The sequence below is a fragment of the Artemia franciscana genome, chromosome 17 (genome assembly GCF_032884065.1).
Source record: "Artemia franciscana chromosome 17, ASM3288406v1, whole genome shotgun sequence".
Classification (NCBI taxonomy): Eukaryota; Metazoa; Arthropoda; class Branchiopoda; order Anostraca; family Artemiidae; genus Artemia; species Artemia franciscana.
Genome location: NC_088879.1, coordinates 7,193,678 through 7,217,016, shown reverse-complemented (window position 1 = coordinate 7,217,016; position 23,339 = coordinate 7,193,678). Strand labels below are relative to the sequence as shown.

At 34.7% G+C, this 23,339-nt stretch overlaps 2 protein-coding genes across 8 annotated transcripts in view; one reads left to right on the top strand and one right to left on the bottom strand.

The window, feature by feature from the left end:
• The window catches only part of LOC136037773 (uncharacterized), a 118,152-nt gene extending 115,791 nt beyond the window's left edge, over positions 1-2,361 (top strand). For all 4 annotated transcript variants that reach the window (XM_065720584.1, XM_065720581.1, XM_065720583.1 and 1 more), the window contains one exon: positions 1,993-2,361. In XM_065720584.1, coding sequence (XP_065576656.1) covers positions 1,993-2,172 — 180 coding nt within the window. In that variant the 3' untranslated portion in view covers positions 2,173-2,361. The remainder of the gene's footprint in view (positions 1-1,992) is intronic.
• An 8,650-nt stretch (positions 2,362-11,011) lies between these two features.
• Positions 11,012-23,339, bottom strand: part of LOC136037770 (MTRF1L release factor glutamine methyltransferase-like) — a 39,158-nt gene continuing 26,830 nt past the window's right edge. For 2 of the 4 annotated variants that reach the window (XM_065720579.1, XM_065720578.1), the window contains exon 5: positions 11,012-11,390. In XM_065720579.1, coding sequence (XP_065576651.1) covers positions 11,147-11,390 — 244 coding nt within the window. In that variant the 3' untranslated portion in view covers positions 11,012-11,146. The remainder of the gene's footprint in view (positions 11,391-23,339) is intronic. The other 2 variants (XM_065720575.1, XM_065720576.1) reach the window with 1 other exon arrangement.

Sequence of the window (23,339 nt, the reverse complement as noted above, 5' to 3'; positions counted from 1 at the left end):
GTTTATGCAAACAAATTTGGGCTATATATTTGCCCATTAGAGGGGAGTGGAGGTAAAGCTTAGCATATATTAAATATAGCAATGGTTAATTTACGTATTTAATATATTTTATGCTTTAACCCCACCCCCACCCCCTAATGTGCAAATATATAGCCCAAATTTGTTTCTAAACTATTATATATTCATCATATTTTGTTTCATTTCATTAACATTAATCGAACTTCACTTCCCGAGTGTCTATTATATAACCGATAAGTACTGAGTATTGCATATAGTTTTAATGATTTGGACTCACAGGGTGTTTACTAAAACTTTTTTGTACAGTACCTAGACCATCAAAATAAAAGCGTTTTTCCTGCTGATCCCATCTTGGCTTATTCATACCTGGAAACCGGGGTGTTCCAAAGTCTCTTATGTGGATTGTTTCAAAATTATGAAGCTTTTAGGCTAGTATTACATTTTCGTAGGTGTTTTCACATTATCAGTGAAAATAAATTAGCATAATTTGTAAATAATTTTACAGTGTTTTTAGACCATAAAATTTCGAGCGTTGGCACCAGTATCTTAAAAGGTGCCCTTATTTCTTGCATAAAAAAAATCCAAAATCAACGAAAAATCAGAAGAAAACGATCGAACCAGTATATAGCTACTCCATGGTCAAATCACAAAAAAAGGAAACTATTGCACTTTATTGAGGCACTTGGACCAAAATGTGGACCAAAAGACAAAAGTCTTTTGACTTTTGGACCAAATGTGGACCAAGGACCACTTGGACCAAGTGTGGACCAAAAGACAGACTCACTCTGCCTTGGTGATTGCTGGCTGTCTTCCGCCCAGTCAGAATGACTCCTGACAGGATTGATGCTATTACTTTCTCTACTTAGTATTTTTTTTCTACCTTTTTTCTCTGTCTCTCTCCTCTTTCTCTTTTATCGCTAAATTTGGACACAAACTTAATTAATTTAGTCACGCCAGTGAGTGAAGTCAACGTCAATGATGAATTTGACTTTCTAGACGTTATTTAAAATTTAATTACAACATTAATAACAAAATTTAAATATTAAATAATTTCTTAGACTACGCTGCTTTTCCACTTACAAAAATTACGAGAAAAAAACGGATTTAATTTAAATAACGCGATGGAACAAAACAAAAGTAATTTGTTTATTTAATATTATTTATTTTTTATTTAAAGTTTTGTTGTTATTTTTTGTCTTTTGTTTCCTTTGCTCTATTTAAATTGAACCCGTTTTTTTTCTCTTAATTTTGTTAAGGCCGTGATTAAGTGAACTTGAAAACATCGAGGTTCAAAATTTGAAGTTAAGGTAGCCTTCTGTCTCTCAATTCTCTAGAGACCGTTGATTGTCAAAAAACCCTTCAAATAGCACTTATTAATTGGCGGAAATAGCAGGTTAATTATACCAGCTTGTCTATCTTGTCTCTAGGGCGATCTGAAACGATTCTTTCTGGCAAAAAAAACTTATAAAAATTTCAGGTAGCTGAAAATGTTCAATGAAAATATTCAAGGAAAATATATCGAAAAATGATTGCAATCATCTTACAGGTTATTGTCTTCTGCTCATGATAGTACCAATTTTGTTCTAAAACAATATCCTTCATATAGGACACTTGTGAAAAAGAGCGAGACCTTCTAAGCAGTTAGAGGAAATAGAGCAAAATCCTAGCAAACATTTCGCAGCATCTTCAAGAAGCTACGGCCTGATATTAAAAGCGGTATCTTCCGCCAATGAATACTTAGTACTTTTTAAATATAAATTCTCAATTTTAACATGGGATTTTCGAGTTCTATCAGTTGACTTAATCACAGCCTTAAATTTAAACAAAACATAACAGTAAAAAAAAAAAAATTAAACCTTCTTCTTGTTCTGTCGTCTTTTCCTCTTTGCAGTTACAAGTAAACTATCGCATAAACTTATGAACGCATCCCTTCGTTGAACTTATCCGTTACATGACCTTATCCTATTTTTTCAGTACAAGAAGGAGGTTGATGGTGCACTTGAGACTCGTGTTGAACAGAAAATAACGATTCAATCTGATGGTGATCCAATTGACCACGACAGAGCTCTAGCAGAAGCCATACAAGAAGCCACGGCAATGAACCCCGACATGACCGTGGAAAAAATTGAAATTCAACAGCAAGTAATGAAATAAGTTTAAATTGGCATTTTGACAGTTAAAGCAGGATCTGCTTTAATTTTAACTGTCAAATTAAATTTGACAGTTAAAGCAGGATCGTTTTTCTTTTTAAGAATTTCCTGGTTATTATCTCGCTATGTATTTCCAAATTTAACCAGAATCTTTTTTTTTTTTAAATAGTAAATCTTTGTCTAATTGTTAGTGGTCAGTTTTTGCAATGTTTTTACTAATAACTATATATGTTTCGTTAGAATGTGTGTATATTTTTTCTAGTTCTGTCATCTAAAGTTTAAATTGTAGTTCCCAGGCAATTTTGTAAACTTTTTACCCACTTCCTCTGCCGTTCAACCAAAAACAAACTTTTCGGTGCATCTACCCCGCCCCCTGTATCTCAGCTTAGGGGTTGCAGCCAATCAACAACAACAAAATATTCGCTTGTGTACAAAAGAAACTTAATCGTTCAATAGATTTTAATTAGAGGTGTATTCAGATGCATAAATAAAACATAGAAAAATAAATATGTACCTATAACTAATGAAAAAAAAAAACAGTTAAGGACAGAAATCAAGAGTAGTTTTGCTCTTAAAAAGAGAAACGGTGAAGTTTTCCAGTGATGTCTCAATAATTTTCTTTTCAATTCTTTTTACCAAGTTTTTTTGGTGTAAGCCTATTTGGTATTATAATCTAAGTTTCTTGGCTAAACTGATGGATGAACTACATTTATAGGCTAAACTATCGCTTTACGGACAAATTTTCTTTTATCTTCTAAATTTAAACAGAATAAATTTTAAGAATAATTTAAATTCTTTTCCAAATTTAAACAGAATCTTTTTCTTGTTTTTTTTTAATAGTAAAATCTTTGTCTAATTGTTACTGGTCAGTTTTGCAATGTTTTTACTAATAAGTATATATGTTTCGTTAGAAAGTGTGTATATTATTTCTAGTTTTCTCATCTAAAGTTTAAATTGTAGTTCCCAGGTAATTTTATAAACTTTTTACCCACTTCCCCTGTCGTTCGCAAATTGACTACTTTTTCAAGGAAGCCGTGATTAAACCAAAAACCAACTTTTCAGTACATCTATCCCCCCCCCCCATATCTCAGCCTTCAGGGATTGCAGCAAATCGACAAAAAAATATTCGCTTTTGTACAAGAGAAACTTAAATATCATTTAATAGATTTTAATTAGAGGTGTATTTAAATGCATAAATTAAACAGAGAAAAATAAACATGTATCAACCCATAACTAATGAAAAAAAAATAGCTAATGACAGAAATCAGCAATAGCTTTGTTCTTAAAAAGACAAACAGCGAAGTTTTCCAGTGATGTCTAAATAATTTTCTTTTCAGTTCTTTTTACCAAGTTTTTTTTTGTATAAGCCTATTTGGTATTATAATCTAAGTTTCATGGCTAAACTGATGAATGAACTACATTTATAGGCTAAACTATCGCTTTACGGACAAATTCTCTTTTATCTTCTAAAGAAAGTAGTATATTCAGGTTACTGCCTCTTCCAGAAATCAGGTCAACAATCAGACCATGGAAATAACCGGAATTTTTGTTGTCTTAGGGAAACGACGGTCCTTATCTTCATAACATTAAAGAAAAGTTGCCCTTTCTTCTGTTGCCCTTTTTTGATGTTGCCCCTTTTTCTGTTCTAGTTTTTAAGCTGCATGATTGAGCCGTGCAGTTTAGCAGTTTCTTTGATATTTGATTATCTTCAAGACATTAAAGAAAGTTTGTCTGGAAAGTCATAAAGTCTTTTTATCCTATATTTTCTCCTACCCCTATAAAAATAACCATTTTTTCTATGGAGGGAGTAGATTTAGAAAAATGGTATTTTCCGACCACCATTTTCTTAGGGTATTTGAAGAGGGGGTCCCCTCACCCCTCTGAGCGAGTCTTGGTACACCTATATATATATATATAGAAACTTTGTTTGGTCTCTTTTTATTGTAGCTATATGTAACCTGTGCTGCTCTAAGAACTGCTGTGTGAAAAGCTCTTGAGTCAAACTCTTTTTTTTATTATTTTATGCAAAATAGCCTTAAGTTGAATATTTCACAGCGTCTTGGTTTTTAGTAATATAGCTAATTCTGGTTCTGTATGCTGTGTAATATGTATAAATTTATTAGCTATTGTCTTGTAAAATATGGATACCTGGGCGTGAAAATTAGTATATTCTTTTTTATTTATTTTGTTTTACTGTCCTTGGGAAAAGAATGGCTACAGTGAAATGCAAGAATGCAGCTCCTAGGGGTACGTCCCAAGATTTTGGGATTTCAGTCCTGAGTAAAGAGTATGTGTATCCTACAAGAGTAAAAGCTGAGGCTAGTGTCGACAGAAAAACTAATAACGTCATCTAGCAATTGGCAGCCCTTGGAATTTTTTCAAACTTTCTAATCATTTTCTGTCAGGAACTGAGATCAGATGCTTATTACTACCCTAGTTTATCCAATTAAACTAATTAAATCAATTGATACTATTATTAAACTTATAAAAAACACCAAGTGCCGCCAAAAGCTAGACGGCGCGAGTAGTTTTTCTTTTGTCGATACTAGCGCCAGGTTTCCACTCTTATAACTTACCCATACTCTTTGGTTCTGAGTTTGAGCTTTTGAAAAAAGTATAGATATTAAAAACTACCTTCAAAAGGTATATTAAATATATACTATTTTTAGTAATAGTATAAATATATATTAATATAAATACTTCAATAAATAATATCATTATATTCCATTTTTAATATTTATAGAATTCTTGGGTTCTTGTTCGAACCTTGGGGATTTTTTCTAGTGAATTCTAAAGATTTTTTGATTATACGTGGCAACCCTGGTGAGATGCTGTAACAGTGTCATTCATTTGTTTCGTCTTGTGTAATTAAAATTTTGCTAAGCTATTAAAATTAATTATCGGAAAAATTAAAACAACAAATATTCTTAAATCAACAAAATTATATTCACTGTATCACCTCCATGAATTTCGGATCATATACAATGTCGCTTTTTTATGTAGTTAAGTAATACCTCTCACCTCTCTTCTTTTTGAGAAGAAATGGCTGATTCATTTATTTGTTTTATTAAGGTCGTATAAAATAGTTGATCTCCAGACATAGATTTGCTATTGAAATAGATTCAAGGGGCTTATTGACCTCCCTTAAGAAGGGAACTGGATTCAAAACTCCCTAAAAAAGTTGAATACGTACATTTGTTTACTTGTATTTTTTTTTATCTTAAATTTTTGCCTAGTACCGTCTAACTTTTATCTGAAATCTGATGAAAAATTTTGAGAAATTCTGCTCTTTATTACTCCCAAGATCGTCTTTATTTGTTGGTAAATTTTTTCCTAAGGGGGTAGGGGAGTTATAAAAAAAGGAGCGAAAATTCATGCAAACGAACGCAGGAATTTTTTTTTATGGATTTCTCTTATTTTCTGAAGGGAAGCTGGCTGAATGTTTCCCTTAAAGTATCCTAAGTAATGTTATTTTTGGGATTTTTTATAAATTACATTTAATAAATTTTACACGTTTTGAGGGGTGGGGGGAATAATCCTCTCTTGTGTATAATTACAAGCTTGATAGACTGAGTACAAAGCCAAACTTTTCAATAAATTGTTAACACCTCTGAACAATTTTTTTTCTCCCTGCTAGATCTTAAACCTGGGGCTAAAACTAGGACCCAAAGTAAAAGTATAAGAAATTAGCTTTAAATTGTTTTCCCCCCTTCTTCTTTCTCTTCAAGCGTTAATCCATTGTCCAGCATTGACATCGGTGATGGTTAGACTAGCTATATATGTTTAATTGTTACATATACCACCATTTTGAGAAGAAAAGTGTTTTTTTTTTATTATTAGTGATTAATGTACAAAATAATATATATCTGTATCTTTAAGTATTATATATTAGTTTTATTGGCAGCTTTTGTTCTTCAAAAATTATATATTGTGTGTAATTTTCTGTTCAGTATAAATAAATTTATGAAATTAATAGCCTGACTTAGTTTTATATTTCTTATTTATTTATAAATCGAGTAATAATCTAGGGTCGATGGGGGCCAATACCCCTCTTCCCCCAGGTCCGTATCTGTACAAACCAGGCTCTTACAGAATAATGCTTTATAGCAAACACTATTTTCAAACGATGTATGGATTGCTGACCTACCAAATCGATTGGATGTATAATCAGGACCGTTCTTAGAATTGGTAGCTTGAGGGACCAGATTAACCCCTCCCCCACCTCCTGCAACAAAAAAAATTCGAACTAGCAGTTATTAACACAATCGCCTTAAAAAGTATCTTGAAATAGTTCTATCCCTCCAACCACAGCGCCCGGGGTGGTTTGTTCCGGACCATCTTCTCTTTGAACGGCCCTCTTGGTTATTATTATAATAAACCGTACCATTGATGTGTTGTGTGAATGTACCATTGGCGTGTTGTATGAATGCGATTGCAGCAGTTACTAACATTTTTGATTCCATGAGCTAACAGGAAATTATTATTGAGGAATAACTGTGAAGAACATTTGTGTGTTGCGGTTTTGTATCACGTTTTAATAGTTGTTCTGAAGTTTGAAAAATTCTTTTAAATCTTGTTCATATATGAAACTGTGATATCAAAATCTCTTCTCAATGAATACGTTTTCTGTTGTTGCCGTCAGTGCCGGACCCCAATTGCGTTACGTAATAAAAAATATGTTCTAAATATTGCAGAAAACCTGATATTTTACTTTTTTTTTTTTTTTTTTGACGAGACAAATGTAGAAAATAATCCCTAGTTTTCTGCTTTAAATTGTGTATTGACCAACTGTTTTGACTTGAATTTGAAATCGCAATTCATCATTTAAATAACGTTATGAAGTTGCCATTTCTAAATTTTTTCTCACTTCATACTTTTTTTTGTTGTTGTTCCGATCTTGACCCCCAATTGTTCGTTATGTAAGGAAAAAAAATAATAAATCTAAATTCTTGGTCAACCTGCCTAAGACCATAGGTAGGCGTGCCTTGTTTACCTCTCATTCTAGGCAATCTAACGGTCCTATGTCAATTTCAAATTCTTGGTCAACCGGCCTGAGACTAAGCGAGCGTGCCTTTCTAAAAGCTAAAAAAAACATATTTAGCTTACATATTTTGTAAGCCTTTCTAAAAGCTTACAAAAAAACATATTGGTCCAATAAGAGAGCCATTCTTAATCCCGCCGTTTACCCATGTCATTTAACCAAACACGTGGAAAACTACAGGCTCTATTACTATCATAGTTCTATGACTATCTACCTTAGTTCTGCCCTAGGAACGGACGCGTGGACGGATGATAGATAGACTTATTTAATAACAAACGAACTGACATCATTTTTATACAATCTTAAAAAGGGCTTATGCCAGATTTGCCTCTCACTCAATTGGACTATCTGTGTTGGCGATTTCTACAATTAGCCACCATGGCTTGATGCCCACAACTACTTGATTTTAATTCAAATTGTATATATATATATATATATATATATATATATATATATATATATATATATATATATATATATATATATAAAGTGAGGAGTATCATAACAACCGCATCCATTGTAAAAAAAATGGCTGTGATTACAGCTTGCTTTAGGCAGGGCTTGCGAAATTAGAGGATGGCTGCCCTCCCCAACTCCCCACTGTACTTCCTGGATGAAAGACCATGTAACGGAGAACAGCACGACCGGTAGGGACTGTAAAGTCCAAAGGCTCGCCTAAATTGGACTGTAAAGTCCAATGCTGTTAGAAAGGCACGCTCGCCTAGAGTCTCAGGCAGGTTGACCAAGAATTTAAAATTGACATTGTACCGTTTGATTGTCTGGAATGAGAGATAAACCAGGCGTGCCTACCTATGGTCTTAGGCAGGTTGACCAAGAATTTAGAACTATCTTTATATATATATATATATATATATATATATATATATATATATATATATATATATATATATATATATATATATATATATATATATATATATATATATATATATAGTGAGGAGGATCATAACAACCGCATCCATTGTAAAAAATGGCCATTATTACAGTTTGCTTCAGGCAGGGTATGCGAAAGCCCAGGATGGCTGCCCCCGACTCCCATTGCACTTCCCGGATGACAGACCTTGTAACGAAGATCAGCACCGCCGGTAGGGACTGTAAAGTCCAATTCTATATTCTATTTTACAGGTTGGTTATAATTGATATCCATACTAGGACTACTCAGACCTAGACTAAACAGCATATCTGCTACGTGGCATACTAGCCTCAATTATGTATTGTTGACAATTGTAAAGATGCAACTGCCCTGATATACCTAGTAAAAAGCAAAACCCAGCTTCTAGCTGCCATAAGCTTAAGAACGGGTTTTGAAGTGACTGATGAGAAAGTATTTTCAAATGCGAACCCAAAATATTATATATTATTGTTGAAACAAATTTTTGAAATTTTCTCAAAACGAACTAAAAAATTCTCTAAGTTGGCGCGGATTGAATTGAAAAGTGTTCCATTGGAATAATCATAGTTGAAAATTCCAGACTAAAGGTTTTATTTTCCCTGTCTTGAACAAAGGAAAGTCACTTTTTTGCATGGTTAGCAGTCAATTCTGTATCCATGATTTTCGTTTTTGAGGGGTTGCGAAAAAGAAAACTACAAAGCACATTGCAAATTTGCCCATGTGCATTTTTGTCACTCTTTCACAAGTCAAATCAAATACTTTTTTATGGGGGCGGGGGTTAAAAACCGGTACTTCCCCTTCTCCTTCCTGGATACGGCCTTGATAGCTGTGACGTATCCTTTTTTTTTTAAAGGCAAATAAATTTCAGGCTTTTTCCTCATATTCTCATTGCATAAAAGCTTGGTGAATTAACTGACAAATTTATAATTAGTAGCAATTAAAATGCAAATTATAATTTGCAAATTTTTAATGTAAGTTATTGGTTAACAATTCCGTTTCTGCATACTAATGTCAAATTGTTATTAACAATTGGACGACAGCAGCAACCTTCTTTATCCTAGTGTGAAGTTAATCAAATTGACTTCCAAAAAGAAGGATTATAACTCAATATGCTTTTTCACATATTAATTCTTAGAAGTAGAGAATTTTCCTATAACCATTTGTAAAAAAATAGAATTATTCATTCCCGATCTTGAAAATAAGATATTGAATATTTTATCGTCTTTTTTCATGTCTTATTTCATATCTTATTATCTATTTTTTCATTTCTTATGTATAGCCTACATTATATCGTCTTTGTCATATTTTATCGTCTTTATTTTATCGCTTATATTTTATCGTCTTTTGTCACTCAATATTTCATCGAGTTATTCCAAGTTAAAAACAAAATTATTGCAACCTCCATACCCATTTTGATGAATTGGCTCACGTATTCAAATCCAGTGAGGAGCAAAAGAGGACTGCTCGCGAGTATCTACGGTTCAAGTGGCGAGTCTATGAGTAATAGTAGTACAAAGCTGATGGAATTCCTCGAGTCCAAGATAAGCCCGGTTTTTGAAAACTACGAATCAAGTTCGATCTAAATCTAGGGAAAAATACCCCTCAATCTCCAATAAGGACAAAGGCTCAAACTTATGGCTAATGAAGGGTGCCAAACTTTAGAGGTGACTATGAGCTTCTTTTACCAACCAGCTGTTACTCTTGCCGACATATCAGGGATATGTCGAGTGGGGGGAGGCATTTTCGGAGTGGGGGTAAACGCAGTCACCGAATGCAGTTGCTCTTGCCGACATATCTATATATACCAGGGATGAGGAGTCGGTTATTATATATACCAGGGATGAGGAGTCGGCTATTATGAAAGTAAAGAGTAACATTAAACCCCAAAATAAGTAGGATTCATTCCTTATTGGAGGGGGACTGCCACTTTTTCATCAACACCTCAACCACAAAGCCACTTCGAAGGCTGGTTTCATAGAAACTTTGAAGAGTGCTAATCAAATCAGAAATTGAGAGTTCTAATCATTTTTTTAGTCAAAAGTAATTGGAGACCTACCAGCCAGGGGTGGGGGGAGGCATTTTCCGAGTGGGGGTAAATGCAGTCACCGAATGTAGTTGCTCTTGCTGACATATCTATAAGTACCAGGGATGAGGAGTCGGTTATTATGAAAGTAAAGAGTAACATTAAACCCAAAAATAAGTAGGATTCATTCCTTATAGGAAGGGGACTGCCCCTTTTTCATCCACACCTCCTCCGCATCACCCCTTCAGAGGGTGGTTTCATAGAAACTTCGGAGGGTACTCATTAGATCAGAAATTGAGATTTCTAATCTTTTTTTTTAGTCAAAAGTGTTTGGAGACCTACCAGTCAGGGGTGGAGGGGCATTTTCCGGGAGGGGGTAAACGCCAGTCACCGAATGTAGTTACTCTTGCCGACATATCTATAAATACCAGGGATGAGGAGTCGGTTATAAGTAATAACCGACTCCTTACATTTTCAATCTTTCAACTCCGTCTCCATGCAACGAAAATGAGCTAAAACTCCGACTCCATAGTCATGTTTTAAAGCTTCATTTAACTAGATTCTATAAGTTGTAACTGGTTGTGACTCCCAACTCTTTACTCCAGATATTTTCAATATTCCAACTCCGACTCCATCCATTCGAAAATTTGCTAGAAGTCCGACTCCACACCTATAATAAATACTCATGTCTATATACTCAGGCACATACAAAGGAATGGAATATATTTTATCATTTATACCAGAAGATTGACTACACTGGTCTTAAAGAGGCAAGATATCTAACAGAACATGATACATTTGTTGCCAGAGTTGCCAGTGCCTCGAAATGTAACTCGCATACCTTGCGAGCAAAGTTGAAAAGGATCTTTAAATCTACCAAGCAGGCAATAAGAAGGGGATAGTTTGACTAAGTACCAGCCATCAATTTTTCTTTTGATGCTACCAAAAAGGTTCATATTCTATGAAATACTGTAATTTATAAATAAAATATTTAAAAGTGACTATTTTTTCTGAAATTCAAGAAACCGCTCCTTCCCAAAAATATCTTTATGGATCTCAATCAATTCTAGCTTGTAATCGCCATTGCTCGTTTCGAATGTCTTCCTCAGGATAGGTGGGTGCCTATGGTCTACTTCTAAAAAGAGTCTACCCCCCGGCTTCAGCCATTGCGGCGCAAAAAGTAGCAGGTCTGAAATAATAGCTAGGCCATCTTTTCCGCCATCTAATGCCCGTAGATCTTCATATCTATAAGAAAAATATATTAAATAGAAACCATAATCGTCATGAAAAATAGTTATGATTGTAGTTTAGCCCTAGAACTGACAATACTAGTTGTTCTATCTATTTAAATATAAAGAAAATAGAAATTCAATAAGCCTACCCGGCTCTTAATTTCATTTTGCTATCAGACTTATTTACCTGGGTCTATTGGATCTAATCTGAAAAAAACTGCAAACCTGGCAATTAAAAATTATGCTAGTAAGATCCGGGCTGCATATGCCTTCTTGGCTTCAAACCTTTCGTATCTGAGTAGAATTCACCATTCTTAGTATAGCCTAGCAACTCCTTATCTAGTTGCTCTCGCTCATGTTTGGTCTTTTCTAACTGTGGTAAGAGAAAGCAAGTTTCTCCTCTTTTTTTTTTTTTTTTTTTTTTTTTTTTTTTTTTTTTTTTTTTTTTTTTTTTTTTAGAAAATATGAATTTCCCTGAAAATAAAATTTACAATTACAAATTTTGTAATTTTGGGACTACCAAAAGAACGCAGTTTAAAATAGCAGGCTATAAAGAAAAAAAAAAGTTAAAATGAAATAAATAAAATAAAATCTTTTAGCAAAACTGATTATTTAAATAAGTAAGCTTGTACTGATAACTCCACAAGAGCAACCTCAAGGAACTACTCAAGGAACTTGTTACTCAAGCAACATGGACAAGTAACTTTTCTGCAGAAAAAGTATGAATTGGTACACCCAGCTGGGGTTATTAAGAAGTGTATTCGGGATTTCTCTACAGAATGTTTGAAGTCTCCCCATCTTTGGTCATTTCTGTTTGTCCTTCGTTCGCTGTTGCCAAAGTGTGTTTTTTTATATCTGTGTTTTCTTTTTTGTTTTTCTTGATTTTCATGGCACTTGGTATTTACCAAATGACATATAGCGATTGCAATTTATGTCCGTCAGTCTGTCTGTCGGTCCCGGTTTTACTAGTTCGGGCACTCCCAGATAAGCTAGGACGATGAAAGTTGGCAGACATATCAGGGACAAGACTAGATTAAATTAGAAATATTCACATCCCCGATTTGACCATCTGGGGGAGGAGGGGGGAGGGAGCAAGTGAACGAGATAGTTAAGAAGAATTTTATTTGTTGATAAAGTAAATGATTGTTGTTCTTAAATTGTGGCTTGCTGGTTTAGTGGTATGATTCTTGCTCAGGGTGCGAGAGGTCACGGGTTTGAATCCCGGACCACCCCAATTTTTACATGAACTAGATCCGAAACTAGATTCGCGATCAATACAGCGATCGCTGAAAGTTGGCAGAAGTATCAGGTACCGGACCAGGTTAAATTAGAAATAGTCGCTTCCCCGATTCGACCATCTGGGGGGGGGGGAGTGGAAGAAATATTCCAAATATTCCACGTCACAAGTGCCATATGAGCTCTTAGCTCTTGTTACTGTGTCTTTTTCTGGGCTCTGCCAAGTTTTCTTGTGGCGGGTTATAAATAAAATGATAATGATGATGAATTGATTCCACTGCAAATGGCTGATCAGGCTTAATTTACATAATATATTTTTCGCATTAAATTAATTAAAAAGTAATATAACGATACAAAATGGTTTCTTCTAAACAAACCTCAATTTTTTTTTAATCTTTGAAATAGAAACCGTTTTTATGCTTAGTAGTTCAAATGTCTCATATGGATATGTTATAAAAAAATGGGTTGTTACAACTAAGCCATATTTTCCATCATCTATGCACATAAATATTTGTACCTTTAACAACATAATATCAAAAGAAACCTTAGCAATAGCCATAACCGTTGCGAAAAACAGTGAGTGGCTGCCGAGGCCTAGTCTGAATAATAAGTAGTTTTTTCAATTGAGCTCAGACAACTTTATCAATAAAAATAACTCAGGGTGACAATAAGTCACGCCAAAGCAAAAATTTTTTTAGAAAAAGCAACCAGTTTTTTAAGTGACCGAGAACATTGGAGTGCAACTTGCCCCCTCCCTAATGCCCCCCCCCCCCAAAAAAAAAGTTATCAAAAGCCATTTTGTTCAAAATAGTTCAAAAGTCCACTCTCTATGGTTTTTGTGATGATATGACCCTCCATAGTCCCTGGGGAAAGGGTTGTACACTGTATCGGTATCCGGTGTATCGATATCACGTGTATCGGTATAGGCGTATTATCATTGGGCGTGGTAAAGCGCTAGTTTTCTTTAATCCTACAAACATAGGGAAATATCACTAGTTGATTTAGTTGCACTAGTTTTATTTACATATGTTAGCAGGGAAGTAATCATTTTTGTTCATTTTAAGTTTTAACTTCGCTCTTTACTTCCCTGGGAAAAACTTTTTTTTTAAATTAATGTAGTCTGCAGTAATTATTAGTCATAGTCTGTAATTATAATTGTAGTCTGATTGGTTATCTGGATATAGTCAGATCTTCAAGCTACAATTGATGACAGAAAACATATATAATTGGTTTGATGCAAATTTATTAGCTTTGAATGTAAAAAATCGTTTCTTCTTAAATTCTCCCGCATAGGCAAAAGCTGCCCTAGTGACAGAGCTTCAAACATCCAAGGGATCCATATCCCGCCCAGCTGACAAGTTTGTTCGATTCCTTGGGGTACTTCTGGATGAACATCTGTCTTTCAAGCGGCATATTGAGTCAATGAGATTAAAGTTTCTCGAGGCCTAGGAATTATTCGGAAGCTGAAGCGAGTCTTTCCTTTCTCTATCCTTCGTCGATTATACTTCTGTCTTATTTACCCTTATTTATGTTACTGCTCGTCAGTGTGGATGTCTACATTTCCATCTGTACTTACACCTTTACATAATCTCCAACTGAAATCAGCAAAAGTCCTTCAGTCTACCACCCATATTTCTGTTGAACTTCTGAAGATTAAAGATATTCATACATTACACCTCTCTTTCATTGCATTTCAATATTTCCGTGGAGACCTTCCATTAAGTTTTTCCGGGCTTCTTGAGATTGTTAGAAATGTCAGTCCTTATGAAACTAGGAACCAGGGTGATTTGCTAGTGTCATCCACCCCTGCAATGCGCTCGGACTTTGGTCTGATAGATGCTGTCAGACATGCCTGGAATTCCATTCCTGTTGGGATTCGACGGTCCTGTACCATAGGTTCCTTCAAGAAACGGTTGAAGAATTTTTTAATTAAAAGAATAATAAATTAAATTATAATATTGATCATATATTTACATTGTTTAATTATTTAGATTTAATTTATTTAATTAATTATTTAGATTGAATTTAATTATTTAGATTTGGGTGGTGTGAGTGTTGGATCTTCGATGTATATTTTTTTTTATTATCTTTTTTTTTAAGTAGGTCGTGCGGAGACCGGTTGTACTCGCGTGAGGATTGGTGAGTAGACTCTAAATATATTTTAAGTGTGAATGTATTTAATAGTAATTTATATTTTGTTATGTTGTTGTTTTTTTCCCGATAACGGGCCATTGAGCCCTTTGGGATATTTTTGTTTGTAAATCGATGGATACTGATAATAAAAGGAACTTGAACTTGAATGATCCGAAAAACTCTTCCGAATTAAAAATTTGAATAAAAATGGTTGGTTACAAAGATGCTGGAAGTGAAAATTGTATCATTATAGTGAATATTTGACGCCATAGTGGTGAAGGTTAAGTTAATCTTTCTTCATTTCCCTTTCGCTTGCTAAAGGTTTGGTTGAATACTGTGAAAAAAGTTGTTCAGGGAAAAATTATTTACAGGTATTATCTTTTCCATCTTCAGATGTATGTAAATCTGTATAGCAATTAAAAGCAAAGTAAAAGAAATCCAAATAAATGCAGAATTAAAAAAAAACTTCTTAACTGTAATTTTCGGTCTTAAAGCTAGTTTTAGAAAAGGCTATAATATGACAGACCATTCCCTTGTGCATCAAGTGTTTTAACTAGAAATTACACTTTTAGTAAAAATGACAAATTATTTTTTTAGCTCAAAGCCTCGTCTTAATTGATGTAATAAGGGTTATAAGGATTCTAAGCCTTAGGAAGCTTATGAAAAAGCGGAGAGAAGGTTTTGCCATGTCTCAGTTCGTGCATAAGACAACTAGAAGAGACTGGACCTTCCTCGGTACTTGTATGATATACCCCCTACTTAATATTCTTCGAATATGTTTCTCTGACGCTCAAAATATATCAAAGTAAGATAAAAATATGATACTTTAGAAAATAATTTGGTCTATATATTTGCACATTAGAGGGGGTGGGGGTAAAGTACAGCGGATTTGCGTGCCGAATGTGTTTTGTAAAACTATTCTGCATATTATGTAGTAAGAATTGTTTTCTAGCTTCACACTGTCCAAATACTTTACCAACCCGCCCCCCAATTTGCACATACATAGCCCAAATTATATATTTTCCATCTATTCTGTCACTTCTCTCTGTCCTGTTTCACGCTAAGCTGAAAGAAACTAATGAAAAAAACAAACGATTCTATAATGCGTCAATGAATGAGCTCATTGAGCGTTAGAAGGTTTATATACAAGTACCCCCTCCTCTTCTTTATTATTCATCTTAAGTAAGATATGAGGCGACAAGAAAAGAACAAATCTTTCTCTCCCTTAGAGCAAATAGCCATTTTGAGCACAGGTATTTCTTCAATACTAAGATCAAAGTGCCCCTACTTGGGGGCAATTTGTAGAGAACAAAGAAACTTGTATAATAATAATAGTTTGTTGTTAAGAATACATTTAAGTTGAATTTTATTAATAAGAATACAACATAACAAAATATGTGCATATATAAAAGACATAAAAAACAAATTCGTTCAACCAAATGTACTAGCCTGCTTATGAACTTGCAAAGGCAAGAAGAAATAATAAAACTGGACAACTGGAAAAAATAATACTGGTTATTATAAGTATAAGGTTATAACCAATATTAAAAAAAAAACTTTTCTGAGTTGCTGCTGGAGTTACCATAACGGTAAAAAATATGTCACCGTAACGATGAAATTAATATGTAAATGAATATTGCATAATGTATTTGTTGTCTTGGTGATGGAAGGCGTTTTTGTATTTATCATTTTTATTATTTTGTCAATGATCTACCAGCCCACTGTTGCCTGATAATTGTTATTGCTAAGTGAATATAGTATCAAATGGACATGTGTTGACGATAGGTAAGACTGGCAAGTCAATGTTATTTCTTTTTAAAGTAGATTAGGCCAGAATAGATTTTTTTCCGTGATAAGGTGTTTTTTTTTCCGGTGGTATATGAGCTTTGCTGCTCACGAACGGAAAAATGTAAAACTTTTAATTTATTGATAATTATTTACAACAAACCTCTATGCATACAAACACCAAAAACAATAAGAAAGGCAGTGTGGTCTTTGTCGCTATTTACCTCTATACAAAACAAAAATACATGAAAAGGAGTATACAAAAAGAGGAAAAGACCGAAAAGGACAGTAAAAAAATTACGTTAAATTATAAACAACTTTAACTTTTAGGCACTCACCAAACATGGGACAAGTACTATGACACTTCAGAACCGACACTAAGCACTTGATAGAAGATATCAGCGAAAAATCGACAATTCTATTGCAGTGGTCAGCATACCTATGTGACAATCCATCCGTTTTTTGAGTCCCCTAAACACCGTACGGTCGGGAGACGTGGCTATTAACAGTCCAAATAGGGACACTACGGAAACACTTGCAGGTTCTGAAGAATAACAATTGGGTTTGCTTTTCGTAGGAGGCCAAGAAAATTTTCCATAGGGGAAACTTATCAAATTGGCTTCTTATCCTGCCTAGAATCCTACAGGATATTTTGAATTTTCCCTTCAATGAATTAATTATATGCTTCCTTGAGGACCTAACCAATGTTACGAAAGGGAAGCCTAAATACCTAGTCGATCTGGAAGAGGAAAGTGTAGTTGGACCTGCTACACTGCTGGACCTACTGAGGACCGATTGTATCAGTGGAGGCAGTCCCTGATCCAAATATAAGAAACTTGGTTTTAGAAGGGGCAACTGAAAGGCCGATTCTATTCAGTCCGGAGCAAACAACATCAACAACGTTTTAGAGCGCATCGAGATAAATGGGGTGGAACCTGACAAGTGGCAGCTCTGATAGCATTGTTCAACATTACAGGACCGAGAACAGAAACTTGCTTAACAACTCGGCCCTGTTTCTTTTTCTTTTTTCCCCAACTGCTCGTCTAGAAGCAGTGGTTGTAGAAACATGGGTGAGACCTCATTCAACTGGAAATTGAAAGTCATAGTGTTCTTTTTAAGGGTCAAAAGTGATTGTGGTATTCTTTAATCTAACTTGGTGCTATTGTGTCTATTACATCAATTCTTCGTTTCTGGTATGCTAATTCATCTGTTCGACTCAAGTCAGGTGACACCAGCGTTGGGATTTTCTTTTCTTTTTTGCAGAAAAGAATTTTTCAAAAAAGGAATTTCAAGACCCAAAAGTAGTAGGATTTCAGGATTTGGCAAAAATTTTTCTGAAAGAAAATGTTTCTTTGGTAGTATTTACCCAACAATCAAACCCTCAGAAAAAACTGATGACGCTCAAGCAGTCTGTGAAGTACACTGCTCCATTGGTTAGTGCACTACTAGATGGTGTCGAGCGGCAGTTTAGCTTTCTGGGGGGCTCCGTCCAAAGCTGCAAAGGCTGCGTTCTCGCAACATGCAGCATGCCCATGTTCAAGAACAAAATATTCCCCGGCAGCTGGAAAGAAGCAGGTGCAACAATGTTAATTGACGAGGATAAAAGGATGAGAACAAGTGATCCTGATGACAACAAGTCCAGCCACTTGTCAGGTGATGGTTTCTACGAATTCTCAGAAGATGAGAGCGGTTCATCACAGTGTAACTCTGCAGTTAACAAAGTGAAGATAGAGATTATGCAGTTTCTATGAGACAAACGGAGGGACCTTTGTGTTCTTAAGGATTACCCTCATGTGCGGCAAGTTTTTTGAAAGTAAAACCGTGTATTGCCATCTACAGCTCCAGTTGAAATAATTTTTTCAACTGGAGGATCCATTTTGTCTCCACGAAGGAATTTGCTTGGAGACCTCAGGTTTCAGTGCTTAGCAGTACTACAGGCAAATTCCCAGACAAATCATAAACCCTGAGTAAGGGAGACTACGCTTCTTTCAATGTTTCTTGACCTAGAATAGTGCAGTTTGGACTAAATGGAAAAAGAAGAAAAAAATCGTTGAGAAATTCCTAGAACTACCTAGAATCCCGTAATTAGTTACTTTGGTAGACTGTTGGATGACTTTCGTCAAGTGGGTACATGTGGCACTGTTACTGTTTAAAACTAACTAACGTTCAAAGAAGCGGAGCTCTACTGTCTTTTGTGGTGTTTAATTATTTGTTTAAACTGCATAATGCCTTTATTATATGATTTATTTTATTTCCATTATACGACTAGATATGACTGAGCTCAAAATGGTGCTAGTAGAGTTGCACTTAAGAAGTACTACTTAAGTACAAGTTCTGTACTTAAAACTCAAGTACTACTTAAGTATGATTGTAGTCTGGTACTTAATACTTGATACTTAAGTACAAAAATTGGAAGTACTTAATACTTGATGCTTAATTACAAATTTCAAGTACTTGTCACAACACTGGGTGACACTTACGTTGGTAATATCCCTATCCGTTTTGGTCTTAGGCAAGGAGAAGTCCTGCCCCCGTATCTTTTTAATGCTTGTCTTCATTCTGTTTTGCCACGCATTAATCCATCATGTTTTTTAGGCCTAACTAATCTTTCATATATTGCACATGCAGATGATTTACTTTTGATCAGCCACACTAAATCTAGCCTAATTAAGTCGACCCAGCTTGTGTCGACCCATAATTGCTTCCAAAAACATCCAATTGTTACAGCTCTTCTGAAGGAAAATAAAAAAAAAAAATTACTAAAGGAAATTAAAAAAATAGAGTAGCATCATCGAATTTCAAAATTGAAGATTTATCTAGATAAGATAGCAGCAACTTCTCCCTTGTATCCCTGGCCAGAGGGGGATAATTGTATTGTAATAAGTGTGTTGAAATTCAATTTTGAATTGTATTTTATATTGTCTTGTATTTAATAATAATTAAGTCGACCCTAATTAAGTCGACCCAGCTTGCTTCTAAGTCTTTTGAGAAAATCGGCCTCAAACTTAATTCTGAAAGATGTGAGTATTGAGTTTTTAGTGCTAAACATCAAAGTAGTGATCTTGATTGTGGTTATTTTTCAGTTAAGCTTGTTTCTTTGATTCGATGGCTTGGTATTAGTATTTGTTCATCTTTATCGGTTTTTTGATCTTGTGGGCTTAATGATATTAAAAGTAAACATAAAATTGGGTACGCGATAATTGTCCTGAACCGAGGCAGATTTCCATGAAATGCTTTATCCAGACTTTTTCTACATTAAACAGAAAAAAACAAGTTTTTTTTAAGTAAAAGTAAGGAGCGACATTAAAACTTAAAACGAACAGAAATTACTCTGTATATGAAAGGGGCTTTTCCTCCTCAACGCCGCGCTCTTTACGCTAAAGTTTGACTCTTTCTCTTAACTCTACATTTTAAAACAGTAAAAAACTTTAGCGTAAAGAACGGGGCGTTGAGGAGGAAAAGCCCCTTTCATATACGGAGTAATTTCTGTTCATTTTAAGTTTTAATGTCGCTCCTTACTTTCACTTAAAAAAACTTTTTTTTTGTTTAATTTCTGGAATTAATGCATGTTTTGATCTTCGCTCTCAGCATATAAACCATTTAAACGAAATTTGCATATTAATTTTTGAGGGCTAAATGGCTTTTTCATAGTTTTAATCGGCAGATTTTGAGAAAAAAGGAGCGAGGAAGGAGGCCTAGTTGCCCTCCAATTTTTTGATTACTTAAAAAGGCAACTATTGCTTATAATTTTTTAGGAACATTCTCATAAGTAAAAAATATACGTAACTTACGAATTAAATTACGTAGCGAACTTCTATATTCGTATGTTTTTATTGCGTATATGAGGGGGCTCACCCCTCGTCGATACCTCGCTCTTTACATTAAAGCTTAAATTTTGTCCCAATTCCTTAAGAATGACCCCTGAATCACAAAGGCCGTAGAATAAATAGTTGAAACTACTAAAAATACTTTAGCGTAAAGAGCCAGGTACTACGAGGAGGTAAAACCCTCATATGCGTAATAATTTCTGTTCGTTTTAAGTTTTAATGCTGCTTCTCACTTTCAGTGGAAAACACTTTTCATATTTATTTTTTCATTGTTTTTTTTTTTAAATAATGCTAGAAAATCCTGCGTCCCCTCCATTGAAAGTCTCTTCCCCCATAAGAAGTTTTTCCATGGAAAGATCCTCCCTCGTAACCCCCCCCCCAAACCAAAAAAATCCCCCTGAAAACGTCTGCACACTTCCCAGTAACCGTTACTATATGTAAACACAGGTCAAAGTTTGTAACTTGCAGCCCCTCCCACGGGGACTGCGGGGGAGTAAGTCGTCCCCAAAGACATAGTTATTAGGTTTCTCGACTATGGTGAATAAAATGGCTATCTTAGAATTTTGAGGGGGTGTTTCCCCCTATTTTCTAAAATGAGGCAAATTTTCTCAGGCTCGTAACTTTTGATGGAAAAGACTAATCTTGACGAAACTTATATATTTAAAATCAACTTTAAAATGCAATTCTTTTGATGTAACTATTGGTATCAAAATTCCATTTTTTAGAGTTTCGATGCTATTGAGCCGGGTCGCTCCTTATTACAGTTCGTTACCACGAACTGTTTGATATTATTATGATCACTCTATATTGTTTCTGCCCGGTTTGCGTCCGTTTTTTAATCATCAAGATTTACAAAATATAAGAGTTTTGTATTCTCGTTATTGCAAATTTCTTTTGTATCTGCCGCGTTCTTATAGAAATCGGAAGATTATTAGAAGATTTTGTGCCACTGATATTATCTTCGTTTATAAAAAAAAAAACTATGCTAGATTAGGTGCTGATGCCTGTCAGCGATTGAGTCTCTTGATTAGATATTATCGATTGTATTGCCTGTACAATTTTGTTTTCTTTCCTTTAGTGTTTTTACTCTGCTTAAATTGTTAAAACAAGCGGGTAATAAATAAATTATTATTGGATTAAGGTAAGATGTGAAATTCCACAAAAACTGCATGTTTTGGTATTCATACACTTTAAAGAGGGTTATAGTGCCGTAGGGGCGTGGAGCTCTTCTAAATCAAGGGTATTTTGCAAAAAAAAACACCATTTTGTATCTTATCTGCATATACTTATGGCTTATGACCAGAGTGCAGTTCCTAGTGTCAGTTTTCTGCTCAGTATCAGTACAGAAATCATACTATTTAAATATCTGGGAATTCACTTCTCCCTTGTATCCCTGGCCAGAGGGGGATAATTGTATTGTAATAAGTGTGTTGAAATTCAATTTTGAATTGTATTTTATATTGTCTTGTATTTAATAATAATTAAGTCGACCCTAATTAAGTCGACCCAGCTTGCTTCTAAGTCTTTTGAGAAAATCGGCCTCAAACTTAATTCTGAAAGATGTGAGTATTGAGTTTTTAGTGCTAAACATCAAAGTAGTGATCTTGATTGTGGTTATTTTTCAGTTAAGCTTGTTTCTTTGATTCGATGGCTTGGTATTAGTATTTGTTCATCTTTATCGGTTTTTTGATCTTGTGGGCTTAATGATATTAAAAGTAAACATAAAATTGGGTACGCGATAATTGTCCTGAACCGAGGCAGATTTCCATGAAATGCTTTATCCAGACTTTTTCTACATTAAACAAAAAAAAACAAGTTTTTTTAAGTAAAAGTAAGGAGCGACATTAAAACTTAAAACGAACAGAAATTACTCTGTATATGAAAGGGGCTTTTCCTCCTCAACGCCGCGCTCTTTACGCTAAAGTTTGACTCTTTCTCTTAACTCTACATTTTAAAACAGTAAAAAACTTTAGCGTAAAGAACGGGGCGTTGAGGAGGAAAAGCCCCTTTCATATACGGAGTAATTTCTGTTCATTTTAAGTTTTAATGTCGCTCCTTACTTTCACTTAAAAAAACTTTTTTTTTGTTTAATTTCTGGAATTAATGCATGTTTTGATCTTTGCTCTCAGCATATAAACCATTAAAACGAAATTCGCATATTAATTTTTGGGGGCTAAATGGCTTTTTCATAGTTTTAATCGGCAGATTTTGAGAAAAAAGGAGCGAGGAAGGAGGCCTAGTTGCCCTCCAATTTTTTGATTACTTAAAAAGGCAACTATTGCTTATAATTTTTTAGGAACATTCTCATAAGTAAAAAATATACGTAACTTACGAATTAAATTACGTAGCGAACTTCTATATTCGTATGTTTTTATTGCGTATATGAGGGGGCTCACCCCTCGTCGATACCTCGCTCTTTACATTAAAGCTTAAATTTTGTCCCAATTCCTTAAGAATGACCCCTGAATCACAAAGGCCGTAGAATAAATAGTTGAAACTACTAAAAATACTTTAGCGTAAAGAGCCAGGTACTACGAGGAGGTAAAACCCTCATATGCGTAATAATTTTTGTTTGTTTTAAGTTTTAATGCTGCTTCTCACTTTCAGTGGAAAACACTTTTCATATTTATTTTTTCATTGTTTTTTTTTTTAAATAATGCTAGAAAATCCTGCGTCCCCTCCATTGAAAGTCTCTTCCCCCATAAGAAGTTTTTCCATGGAAAGATCCTCCCTCGTAACCCCCCCCCCCAAACCAAAAAAATCCCCCTGAAAACGTCTGCACACTTCCCAGTAACCGTTACTATATGTAAACACAGGTCAAAGTTTGTAACTTGCAGCCCCTCCCACGGGGACTGCGGGGGAGTAAGTCGTCCCCAAAGACATAGTTATTAGGTTTCTCGACTATGGTGAATAAAATGGCTATCTCAGAATTTTGAGGGGGTGTTTCCCCCTATTTTCTAAAATGAGGCAAATTTTCTCAG